Source organism: Mustelus asterias, chromosome 13, assembly GCF_964213995.1.
Source record: "Mustelus asterias chromosome 13, sMusAst1.hap1.1, whole genome shotgun sequence".
NCBI lineage: Eukaryota > Metazoa > Chordata > Chondrichthyes > Carcharhiniformes > Triakidae > Mustelus > Mustelus asterias.
Window position 1 is genome coordinate 93529658 of NC_135813.1, and position 13359 is coordinate 93543016.

General features: G+C 42.4%; 2 protein-coding genes across 5 annotated transcripts in view; one reads left to right on the plus strand and one right to left on the minus strand.

Moving 5' to 3' along the window:
• The window catches only part of foxn4 (forkhead box N4), a 112338-nt gene extending 109257 nt beyond the window's left edge, over nt 1-3081 (plus strand). Inside the window, exon 12 of the mRNA XM_078226109.1 lies at nt 2665-3081. Within this exon, the coding sequence (XP_078082235.1) occupies nt 2665-2912 (248 nt within the window). The 3' untranslated portion in view covers nt 2913-3081. The remainder of the gene's footprint in view (nt 1-2664) is intronic.
• Nucleotides 3082-8993: 5912 nt separating this feature from the next.
• acacb (acetyl-CoA carboxylase beta) overlaps nt 8994-13359 on the minus strand; it is a 137958-nt gene continuing 133592 nt past the window's right edge. For all 4 annotated transcript variants that reach the window (XM_078227283.1, XM_078227284.1, XM_078227282.1 and 1 more), the window contains one exon: nt 8994-12418. In XM_078227283.1, coding sequence (XP_078083409.1) covers nt 12292-12418 — 127 coding nt within the window. In that variant the 3' untranslated portion in view covers nt 8994-12291. The remainder of the gene's footprint in view (nt 12419-13359) is intronic.

The window sequence follows — 13359 nt, forward strand, 5'->3', positions numbered from 1 at the left end:
CAATAGCTGTTAAGTGAGGGAGAGAATATTTCTTAATTTCAACAAATCCACTTCCAAGTCAGGAACAGCAATTACTTTATTCCAACATCAGTCATAAAGGCTCCTGTGCTGTATCACACAGTGTGACAATTCCAATTTGGGGGGTTCCCACAGAGTGTCAGCCACGATCCTGCCTTGGAACTATATCACCGTTCTGTCACCGTCGCTGGGTGAAAATCCTGGAGATCCCTACACAACAGAACTGTGGGTTACCTACACCACAGGGCCTGCAGTGGCTCAAGAGATTGTTCACCACCACCTTCTCAAGAGCAATTAGAGATGGGTAACAAATGCTGATCTTGCCAGCAGGGCTCCCCCCCACCCCATGAACGAATAAAAAGAACTTGCTATCCAATAAGCACATCATGTGTAGTTATTGGGTAAAGATGGCATTTGGCATAACTCTGCAGTCTGCCATGATAGAATAGCCTGGGTCATGATTTGCACGTGACTGATGGTAGTTGATCTACTGGAGTGAACAAGCACCTGTGGCAGGATGTCCTGAAAGGAGGGGGAGGAACAAAACTGCCAGAATCAGTGTGAGGAATGGAAAGAACCACTTGGATACAACTGGCACTTTCTGTCTTGCCCACTTTGTGCTTAGTCATATCCATGTGGTGTTGCATTGAACAGAACTGACCCATTACCCCAAAGGGAATGCCATCCCGTGAACATGTGGGGAGGCGATGGCCTAATGGTATTATCACTAGGCTATTAATTCAGCTAATGTTCTAGGGGACCTGGGTTCGAATCCCGCCACGACAGATGGTGGGATTTAAATTCAATTTTTAAAAATCTGGAATTAAGAATCTACTGATGACCATGAAACCATTGTCGATTGTCAGAAAAACCCATCTGGTTCACTAATGTCCTTTAGGGAAGGAAATCTGTCACCCTTATCTGGTCTGGCCTACATGTGACTCCAGAGTCACAGCAATGTGGTTGACTCTCAACTGTCCTCGGGCAACTAGGGATGGGCAATAAATGCTAGCTAGCCAGCGACACCCATGTCCCATGAATGAATAAATAACTTGATTTCAGAGTGACTCTAATAGTAACTAGGAACAGGAGGCCCAATCCACCCTCTGTTGTACACCAACATTTTTACATTGGAGGGATCCTGACGCCTGTGCAAAATGGAAGCCGCCTCAATCCCTAGGTTTTTATGGATCTCGCTTCCTGCCATTTCATTTCTGCTTAAACTAAGTTGAGCTGGATTCTAACTCAGTAAGAAGTCTCACAACACCAGGTTAAAGTTCAACAGGTTTATTTGGTAGCAAAAGCCACTAGCTTTCGGAGCGCTGCTCCTTCGTCAGGTGAGTGGGAGTTCTGTTCACAAACTGGGCATATAAAGACACAAACTCAATTTACAAAATAATAAAGAGATGTGTCTCTTTAACCTGTGTTTAACCCTCTCTCCACTCACATTGTCTGTACCTTTAAGACTTGATTGCCTGTAAAGACTCGCATTCCAACCATTATTTTGTAAATTGAGTTTGTGTCTGTATATGCCCCGTTTGTGAACAGAACTCCCACTCACCTGACGAAGGAGCAGCGCTCCGAAAGCGAGTGGCTTTTGCTACCAAATAAACCTGTTGGACTTTAACCTGGTGTTGTGAGACTTCTTATTCTGTTTACCCCAGTCCAACGCCGGCATCTCCACATCATGGATTCCGACTACCAGTGGTGAATCTCAGGCTTCCCAAATACAGAAGAAGGGTAAACAGGGGAGAAGAGCAGATCGTTTGGGGGTGTCTGTCACACCGTACTCCCCTCTGTACTCACAATTCACATTTACATCTCATTCCATCCAATTTCAAATTCCTAAAACAGCAACTCTGTGAAGTAAGGAAACTCGATTAAAAGAAGACAGAAAATTCAGATTGTTCATAACGATTTATCAAAAAGAATTTTTCCTTTCTCACAAACTTCAATGTTCAAAATAAGCTTTCCAAACTATCCATCAAAACATAAATAAAGTTACTGATAAAATTTGACATCTCCCTCTGAGTATCTCCGCTTAAAAGCCTGGGCTTGCACTTGATGTATTTCCCCGAGCTATCGTTCTCGAGACTGGACTGCATTTCTCAGCTTGTGCGAGTATGATTCGATCAGTGCTCTCAAGCTGAGGCATCTGAGTTTGCTTTCATCGTGGGTGGCACAGTGGTTAGCACTGCTGCCTCACAGCGCCAGGGACCCGGATTCGATTCCCGGCTTGGGTCACTATCCGTGTGGAATTGGCACTTTTCCCATTATCTGCCTGGGTTTCCTCCGGGTGCTCCGGTTTCCTCCCACAGTCCTAAAGACCTGCTGGTTAGGTGCATTGGCCATGCTAAATTCTCCCTCAGTGTACCCAAACAGGTGCAGGAGTGTGGCGACTGGGGGATTTTCACAGTAACTTCATGGCAATATAAGTACAAGTAAGCCTACTTGTGGCACTAAAAAATAAGCTTTAAACTGATTTTGTGAATAAGCTAAAGTTTGAATTTTGAAAAGATAATTTTCAGGTAAACTTATTGGTGTTAAGACTTGTTTCATTGCCTCTTGCTTCTCAAAAACAAACTGAAGCGCTCAGTCAAAGCTAAAACTGTTCACTTTTTCAACCAGCTTTCTTTCCTTTGACAGGAAATCTATGGGAAGAAATGAAAGATGAGAGTTTCAACCTGGACACGCTGGGTGCGTTTAGCACATCGCCGCTTCGTCTCTCGGACTCTCCTCTTGGAACAGTGGGCCTCACTCCTGTGTCTAGTGGAAGCGAGAATTCATTTTCTGATCTGCAGGTTACTGGTCTCTACACCACCTATGCCAGCCTGGAGAATGTCCCAGCACAATACCTGAACACACAAGGGAATAAACCAATAGCACTGCAATAAAGAAAAGGTTCTCTGATCTGCCAGGAACTTAATGGATGAGGTACAGCTATGAACGTAATGCACTAAGGACTAGACATATAACATCATTGGGAAGCGTTCCCATGTTCACTTCTTAAGACATGAGAGGATCATATCCAACTTTCTCATGAGGCTGCATTTTTCAGTGGACTCAATTGTTAATTGAATCCAACCTCTGGGAAAGATCTCCCGCTCCGTGCTATCTGGAAGATCTAGAAAGCTAAACGCAGCTTTCATGTGGAACAGGTCTAAAAGTTGAATGTGAAAAGTGCATTACTTATTATTGACGCAACTGAAGAAGATTCAAATTATTCTCATGAATTACACACAGATCTTTGTAAATAATGAAACCATACAAATTGACAATAAGGTGGGAACAAAAAAAAAGTTTAACTACCAAGTTAAATATGTAAATTGTCCAGATTTACCTTGTTTACCTCTCAATGACAACATAGGGCGATTAAGCCTACAGCCAAGCAATACTGTACTTTTTGATGAATGTCCAGTTTGGATGAAGAATAATATCCGTTCTGGCAAACAGGCAATGTACATAGCAGTCCCCTCTAGCCACCTGACCAAATTTAACATCCAGTGAGTCCAAGCAGACTTGCAATAGCATTGACGCAGAAAAGGCCATTTGGCCCGATAAGCTGCTCATTCCGCAGGCCATTTCAAAATCGGAAGCCCTGTTGACATTATGGAAGCCATGATGTGGAGATGCCGGTGTTGGACTGAGGTGAGCACAGTAAGAAGTCTCACAAGACCGGGTTAACATCCAACAAGTTTATTTGGTATCACGAGCTTTCGGAGCGCTGTTCCTTCATCAGGTGACTCACCTGATGAAGGAGCAGCGCTCCGAAAGCTCGTGATACCAAATAAACTTGTTGGACTTTAACCTGGTCTTGTGAGACTTCTTACATTATGGAAGACACTGAGTGCTGTCCAGCTTGTTCATTTTTGGATGATAACTTGCCATGGGCCACTATGCGAAACCCATTTTTGACAAGTGAATTTTCATGGGCAAATTTTGAATGATTTGGGCTGTAAAGATTTTGAAAGGATCATCAGCGAGATGCTGTATCCTGCAGAAGAGTGAACCCAGGTGAAGATCACAACGACCCAGTGAAATTGTGACCAGTCAGAATCATTAATGAGGACATTGGTTCGTTCAACATCCGCTTCAATTTGCAGGCAGTCCAGTTGAAGCTCAAGAGTGTTGGACCGTTCCGAACTGGATAGTCCACTGCGACAAAGCTCTGAAAGAAACATGGGCACAAATTTTCAGAGACGTGGCTGCTTCTGTGGTTGGTTAGTTCAAATGTACTTCGAAGGAAAAGAACTGCTTGTCCAGGACTCACAATGGATGCAAAACTGAAACAAATTTGAATGTGCATAACTGAATCTCATGAATGGCCTGAAACTCAACGTGAACAATTCTTAGTAGAGTCTAGAAATGTGAATTCCATTTTTGCTTTGTAAGTGTTCTGTGCATTGTGATAGCTCAGTACAGTGGAATGTGTTTGGTGCTGTTGTGATAGACAGTATTACCGTTTGTATATTTTTAATTTATATTTATTGTTTTAAAGGTAAGTGAGAACCTGTTTCATTTGAACTAAGCACCGTTTACAAGAATGTTTCTTAAAGATGTCTCCCCACTTGTTGGCTGGTTATTTTTAAAAAACGCTATTTTTCTAAGGGCGAGATGGATAAGCTGTCAGTTTCTCGACCTCGAAGCGTGGCTGGTGAGTCATTTACAACTCTGGTTGTATTGATCACTGTGTTTCTGTCGTTACATCTGATTGTGGGGACCAGGTTCAGTCCAATATTTCCAGGGCCCCAGACTGAAGGAGTTGACAATGTTGAGAAAATAAATGGACCAGTCGGATGCTCAGCATGCGAGTTCCTCATAGGGAAGGCACAATTATGATGTCTTTTTCATGATTTTTGATAAGGTTGCCATGGGATGCTTCAAATTAGCATCAATGCTTTTTATGTGTGGACTCTCTCATTGAAGTAGCTTCATAGAATCCCTACAGTGCAGAAGGAGGCCATTCAGCCCATCGAGTCTGTACCGACCACAATCCCACCTATCCCCATAACCCCACGCATTTACCCTAGCTAGTCCCCCTAACACGAAGGTCAATTTATGATGGCCAATCAACCTAACCCGCACATCTTTGGACTGTGGGAGGAAACTGGAGCACCCGGAAGAAACCCAGGCAGATAACGTGCAGACGCCACGCAGACTGTGACCCGAGGCCAGAATTGAACCTGGTACCCTGGAGCTGTGAGACAGCAGTGCTAACCACTGTGCCACCTTCATGCTGCTTCATGAGACATTCATGAGGAATAAAAGATACAATTCATCAGCAAAGCAACTGGAGGATAAACCAGAAAAACCTAGCTCTTCCAAAAAGTAGGCAGAATTTAACATTGCCTGGATACCTAATGGGGACAATGATGTTCATTGTTTTAAAAAAAGAGCTTCCCACAAATAGACCGCTTCAGTTAATTAAAATGATTTCCAAGTTCAATCATGGTTTTATTTTTAAAGCCAAAATTGGATTCGCAAGCACGTGAAGTCCAAACATCCAGGAACTTTGAAATCAGATTTGAATCACGTCTGTAGAAACTGTGCATTGATCGGCAATCTGCACAATGCGGGAAGCACAAAGAAAATAAGAGCTCCTACTGTATTTGTCAAAAAAAGAAGTGAGGCTTCCTATGCTCCCTGTACACACGGTCATAATATCAGTCATCCCTCATTTCTAATGTGGCTGGCAGTAGATGGAGCTTCATTAAGGAATTCATTACAAATCTGACTTTCTTACATGGTTTTAAAGTTCTTTTGAGAGGAGGAAAAGAGGTAGTTCTTCAAATAAAATTTGAAGCACTCTTCCATATCAGCATTTCAAAAATCACGCCAGAAACTTCATAAGATATTTTGATACCAGCCAACAAGTGGGAGACTATAATTACAAGGTATGTTTTTTTAAAAATTGTCATAACTTGATTAACTAACCAGATAGATCATGAGATTTATCTCAAATTTATCTCAGAGGGGAAGAAAATATTAAGTTTTTTCCCCCTCATTTAGCTTCAAATCTATTGGCATATCTTAACTAGGAAGTAATGAAATGCTTTATGTAAAATGTCTTAGATATATGAATAAATATTTAAATTTGAAAATGATCTTGTTGGATTTTTCTTCGCTGAGACAGGATAATGACATACAAACCCTTACAAAATATGTGAAATCTGCAATTTTAATATTCCCTATTCTATCTTCCACAGAGGCTCCCTGCTTACAGATCTCTGCTAATGCCTCCTCATTTGGCTAGCAATAGATTGGAGAGAAGGGCCACACTGGTATTTTCCTTTGATTTGTGGTACTGATTAGGGGAGTCTAAAACTAGAGGGCATAGATTTAAGGTGAGAGGGGAGAGATACAAAAGTGTCCAGAGGGGCAATTATTTCACATAGAGGGTGGTGGGTGTCTGGAACAAGCTGCCAGAGGTAGTAGTAGAGGCGGGTACAATTTTGTCTTTTAAAAGACAGTTAGACAGTTACATGGGTAAGATGGGTTTAGAGACTTATGGGCCAAATGCAGGCAATTGGGATTAGCTTAAGGGTTTAAAAAAAAAGGACGGCATGGACAAGTTGGGCCGAAGGGCCTGTTTCCATGCTGTAAACCTCTATGGCTCTATGATGATCTTTTTACTGTTGTGCTACACTCCAATACCGAGCTATACTATAAACAAGATAGCAATTCATTTAGTGTTCCAGCCAGTGCTCTGCATCAGGATCTGGACTCTAGTCCTTCTTTGCTCTTTAAGTGTGAAATACCAGAACAAAATTAGACTTTAAGGTCATTGCACATTTATTTACATCTGTCTCCTGAGTTACCTGAAATAATTTGCTCATTGTGGAATCAAGTGCTGCTGAATTGTGGGCTCTTGCATTGTAAATCTTAAATATACAATTGGAACATTAAAACAAAGTTTATTCTCTGTTTTTAATTGATAGAATCATAGAAACCCTACAGTGCAGAAGGAGGCCATTCGGCCCATCGTGTCTGCACCGACAACAATCTCATCCTGGGTCCTATCCCCACAACCCCACACATTTACCCTGCTAATCCCTCTATCCTACACATCCCGGGCCACAATGGGCAATTTAACATGGCCAATCAACCTAACCAGCACGTCTTTCCGACTGTGGGAGGAAATCGGAGCACCTGAAGGAAACCCACGCTGACACGGGGAGAATGCGCAAACTCCACACAGATAGTGACCCAAGCCTGGTTAGCACTGCTGCCTCACAGCTCCAGGGTCCCTGGAGTTTAGACTCAGTTTAGTTATACCGGAGCTCCCTGGAGGATCTGCGGGGTGAACATCATGTTACCCCTTTAGTGGGTTCAAATGGATAATTCCATCTCCAACAACCAGTAAAGAGTCCAACGCTCCAAGCTATGTAGCCACAAGAGCCATTAAGGGTGTTGAGATTCTTTGCTTAGAAAGAACATGGAACTTTGACATATTACCGCCAAAGTATTTTGCAGTTAAGGCAAACAAGGCCAAAGTTCCAGATAGCACTGTGACTTGAACTTCAAATAATCTACTTCAAAGGATGAATACTGCGTGTGTGGGAGTTGGGTAAAGAGAAAGAATACAAAATTGCTCATCCACTGGCTTGACAAGGTGCCTGGTTCCTGACCAATCCCCTACATCCTTCAGAGACCAATTGACCAATCTCTTAAATCCTTCACAATCTGGTGCTGGTCAGCTTTATGCAGACCTTCGAGCTTTAAGTTGAGAGAGGGAGAAGAATAGAATTAGCAGCTTAGACATGATGTGGAGTTGCCGGCGTTGGACTGGGGTAGGCACAGTAAGCAGTCTCACAACACCAGGTGAAAGTCCAACAGATTTATGTGGTAGCACGAGCTTTCAGAGTACCGCTCACCTGATGAAGGAGCAGCGCTCCGAAAGCTCGTGCTACCAAATAAGCTTGTTGGACTTTAACCTGGTGTTGAGAGACTACTTACTGTAACAGCTTAGAAACAGGCCATCGAGTCCAACTGGCTTATGCTGTTATTTTTAAGCTCCCCATGAACCATCTCCTACCCCACACCTAATATAGTGGAGTATGTATCCTCTTGGTCTAAAAATAACATTATTCATCAGTAGCTTGCTAAAATATCTTACTGGCTGCACTTATGTACTTGAAATGCTTTCTTCAAGTGGAACCAAAAGTCCTAGTCAAGGGACAAGATTTATGACAGCTCTTACACATTTTTCATATCGTGCCTGGCTTAATAACCATTACCGCAGCGAATTTTACTTTCAGGCAGCCTAAACATCTTGACAAAATATTAGGTGAAAGTTAGCAAAATGGACACGTTTTATCTTCAGTTCTTCTGACCAAAGCTGTTGATGCATGTCCACAGAGAGACAAGATCAATAGCACATCCACAAAGGCAGAGGGATCAATATGCCAGCAACAGGGGGCTACAACTTTAACCCTGATTGCCCTTAAAGCATCTTATTATAAACTGGGCAACAGCTAGTTATTGCTTCTCTCAAATAAACTGTGATTCCAGTAACTATGGGCCAATCATTGTTCTGTTAGTAATTATAGCTTTGAGACACTCATTAATTAAACCTTTTGTGATGTCACACACATGACAGTTAGGATATCCACCAACATTGTGGGCGGCACGGTAGCACAGTGGTCAGCACTGCTGCTTCACAGCTCCAGGGACCTGGGTTCGATTCCCGGCTTGGGTCACTGTCTGTGTGGAGTTTGCACATTCTTCTCGTGTCTGCATGGGTTTCCTCCGGGTGCTCCGGTTTTCTCCCACTGTCCAAAGATGTGCGGGTTAGGTTGATTTGCCGTGCTAAAATTGCCCCTTCGTGTCCTGAGATGCGTAGGTTAGAGAAATTAATAGGGTGGATATGGGGGCAGGGCTTGGGTGGAATTGTGGTCAGTGCAGACTCGATGGGCCAAATGGCCTCTTTCTGCATTGTAGGGTTTCTATGATTCGTGCAAGTTTTCTTCTGGGGAGGGGAGGGAAATGGTGTGGCAGCATATTAAACTCCTTCATATTTGTTCCAAAAAAACACAATTAAGGTTTATATATGCAAGTGGAACTGGAAATCTGAGCACAATTAAAAAATAATTAAGCCAACTACTCAGCCCAATTAATACGCAAAAGGCCCATTATACATTACAGTCACATTAATCTATATTCAATTTCTTTTGCCAATGCAGCGATAGGTTACCTCTGAGGCAATCTCACATCACTTTGGCACAATGGTTAGCACTGCTGCCTCACAGTGCCACAGACGTGGGTTCGATTCCCAGCTTGGGTCACTGTCTGTGTGGAGTTTGCACATTCTCCCTGTGTCTACATGGGTTTCCTCCGGGTGCTCTGGTTTCCTCCCACAGTCTGAAAGACGTGTTGGTTAGGTGCATTGGCCATGCTAAAGTCGCCCTCAGTGTATCCGAACAGGCGCTCTAGTGTGGCAACTAGGGGATTTTCACAGTAACTTCATTGCAGTGTTAATATAAGCCTACTTGTGACACTAATAAATAAACTTAAACTTTAGTTTCATCCTCATTGCAATACAACTTAACTAGAGTCCCTTCTCTCAGTCATGGGAGCCTACTGAGCCTCAGTTTCTCACTCAAGCATTGGCATGCATTTTTACCACAGACAATTCTAGCTTCATATACTTTCCTGCAAGGGTCACTAAACAGCAAATGGGCATGTTTAAAATTGAAACTGTGGTCTTCTGGATTATATAGTCCGATACAACTCCTGACATCCTAAAGCTCTAACTGTACATTTTATTGGTGCACCATATTAATCAGAATAGAGCTGGTCAACGTTTATGTACAAGAAACAGAAAAGCATACAAATTACAGTTTATATTACAGTTTATATTACCCACACGTCTGAAATAGGGACATTTATCCACTGATCTTCATTTAGAATAAAGATCAAGTTCTAACAATAAAGTATTTTTTAAAACAACATTTAAATCTGTATCATATCAATTCCAAGGTTGGCTCCCGCCACTTTAACTCATTAAAGACACTGTACATTCTTACAAGCAATAAAGAGAAGTATTAAACGAAATTTATCGCAAAGTGGGAACTTCTATTTACAAAGAGTAGCTGTCCGCTCTGACTCATTCGTAGCAACATACATAGGAACAATCATTTGATCACACATTGGTTCACCAGGATGAGAGGTGTTCAGGATTGGGAAATGGAACATCTAGTTTCAGCATCAAGCACTCCAAGACTAGATATAGTATTACACAGATGCAGATAACACTTCCTGATGTTGAACCATGTTGCTTGATCCCAAATTAAAGAAAGCACTTCCACTGTATCAATGATGATTCTACTTCCCACACAACTTTCTTACAACCTCTCTGAATGATATTGCGGTTTTTAGAGGCAGTTTGTGCCTATGCCTACCAGGAAACTGCCCAAACTCATTTCACGGATACCTTACGCCCAGCATCCCATTGATGTGGGCTTTGGGCTGAAGGCCTTGTATATACTGTGACCACCTTGCTATTGTTTTATATTAAACCAGTTGCTTCTTTAAAGTGAATATTACTGGTTAATTCCAGCAATTTATAATGCTTGATGTTATAACAGATCAAGATCTTTGCAGAAGAAGTGAACACAAAACAACTATGTCCTGGCTGCCCCCGACAGTGTATAAAATAAATATATATGAAGATACATTCATAATATTTTGGAACAAAATAGTAATAAAATCACCCATCTCCAGCACTTACTAGGCCGGCATTACTGATAAATGACCTCTTTGAAAAAAGATACAAAAGTCTGAGGTCACGCACCAACCAATCCAAGAACAGCTTCTTCCCTGCTGCCATCAGACTTTTGAATGGACCTACCTGGCATTAAGTTGATCTTTCTCTGCACCCGAGCTATGACTGTAACACTACATTCTGCACTCTCTCCTTTCCTTCTCTATGAACAGTATGCCTTGTCTGTATAGCACGCAAAAAACAATACTTTTCACTGTATACTAACACACGAGGTAATAATAAATCAAATCAAATCAATTCTGCATTGTTATTCAGCAGCTTTTTAAACCAATGTCTTGTGTGGGGGTCAATCTCATCTGTACGGTGCACCAGGATGATGGAATGTGGAATTCAGTTGTGACTCTCTATGCAACGAGTTCCCGATTTGAATTATTGTTTCTGCGCTGGCAGGTGGAGGAAAAAGGAGGTCCAGGAACTGTCCTTGCCGTTTACGGGATGTGTGGAAGGTAAAGCAGCAGATCCCCCGTAGAGAAGCAAAATAAAAAATTAGATGAGGCAGCCTGAACCTTGTCGACTGGTGAATGAAAGCCTAGAGGTGGACTTAGCAACTGAAGGCATCAAGTGAAGGAGAAGTGACAACTATGCCAAAGGTAAGTGTGCAAATAGTACTCTAGTAACAGTCACCATGGCTAGTTCGTCTGCGAGACTGATTTTTTTTCCTGCTGGCCAAAAGAGCAGACGTTAAAGAGTTTTTTTAACACAGCAACAGTCTTAGAACTAACTGATAGTCACAAAGGCCATATTGACCGTGATATGATTCAGCTGCTGCTGTGAAGGTGGGATCTTTATAGCCTCTTGGAAGATGTTGATATTAAGTAGGATGGGATTTTCACCTTCCCTTACATTGTAGTCATCTTTTTCCACACGACTTCCACATCGATCAGCCAAGACTGCTTGAGCTTTAATACTGTCACCACGATTAATATTCAACTGGCTTTTCAAAAGTTGCTTTCACAATGCTTCCGTGAGATATGTGATCTGCGAATTGCACTTCCCAGGCAAAAAGATTTGAGAAAACTCCAAGGCTCCTGCAAAGCTCAGCTTAAAAAATAATGCCCCCAAGGTGACATTTAGGAAAATATTTTTCTGTAGTTGCTTCAGCTGGTATTAATATCGCCAGTAATACACAAAGTACGCTGAGGCTGGAAGGATCGCATGCAAAGTCTATATGTAGCTGGAGCTCAGTGGAACATCCGAGTGCACTAAATGTTGCAAAGTTACAAAATGTATTTGGAGCATCGTTATTCCCAGAACTGCTTAGGCACTGAGCACTGATGAAGACAGAAACTGTAATTTCCACTGCTATCTGTTAGAAGGTCTTCGGGCTGGCTTGCCAGCACATGGCTGAGGAAAGGCACAGGGTTAATGTATCTGGACACTTCCTCCCCCCACCAAGTTTCTTACATTTAATATTATGGCGAGGTGTACATGTTGTTCAAGTCTCTCTGACGCAAAACTTCCAGTGGTCAATAACGTTGGATTGTGTTGACTCAAGGCGAGGCTGGGCTGTCCATGGTTGTTAAGAGGTGAGTGATCTCTGTGCGTTGGGCTGGGGTGACTTGTTGCATCATATGAATGATGCAGTCCATTGCAACCTCTGGATTCGCCTGAACCAAGCTGAAATTAGCAACAACAGGAAACACAATCAAATATTTTAACACTTTACATTTCAGGCACATTATCTCAAGTCTTATTTTCATCTTGTCTGGTCATTAAAGGAAAACAAAAAGGAGAAATGGAAATCGGGAAGAACATCAGATATTTGGGATAAGTACCATGCAGGTCAAAGTTTACATTTTAGTTGTTTGGACATGTTCTGAGTATTACAATAATGTTACAGATTTGCCTTTCACATTCCCTCGTTAATTTTAAATACTTCCATATGATCATTTCTCAGAAGTCCCTTTAAAAATGGAAAAGTAAAGTGTCACAAGTGGGCTTACATTAACACTGCAATGAAGTTACTATGAAAATCCCCTAGTCGCCAAACTCCGGCGCCTGTTCGGGTACACTGAGGGAGAATTTAGTATTGCCATTCCAGCACATCTTTCGGACCGTGGGAGGAAACCGGAGCACCCGGAGGAAACCCATGCAGATACGGGGAGAACATGCAAACTCCACACAGGCAGTAACCCAAGCAGGGAATCGAACCTGGATCCCTGGTGCTGTGAGGCAGCAATGCTAACCCACTGTGCCACCGTGCCGTCCCGGTTTGAGGATGTACCTTCCATTGTTTTTGTCCAACCAAATGACATGTTCAGCAGAGTCTATCGAGATGTCGCATTCTATTTTAGTTTCTTCCAAAGCTAGTGTAACTTTCTCTCGCACCCCCTCAAACCCAGACCCTAACTCGAGCATTCAGCCTTGCGACGCTTCTTTTTAATGGTTCAATGTACCACTGGGTGCAGTCTGATCAGAGCACAGTGCGGTTTGATCAGTACCTCCTCTCATTTATATTCCATCGGTTTGAGGATGTAGCTCTGCCTTCCATTTGTTATTGTCCAACCACCAGATAGCAGCAATTGACATGTTCAGCAGAGTCTATCGAGATGTTGCAG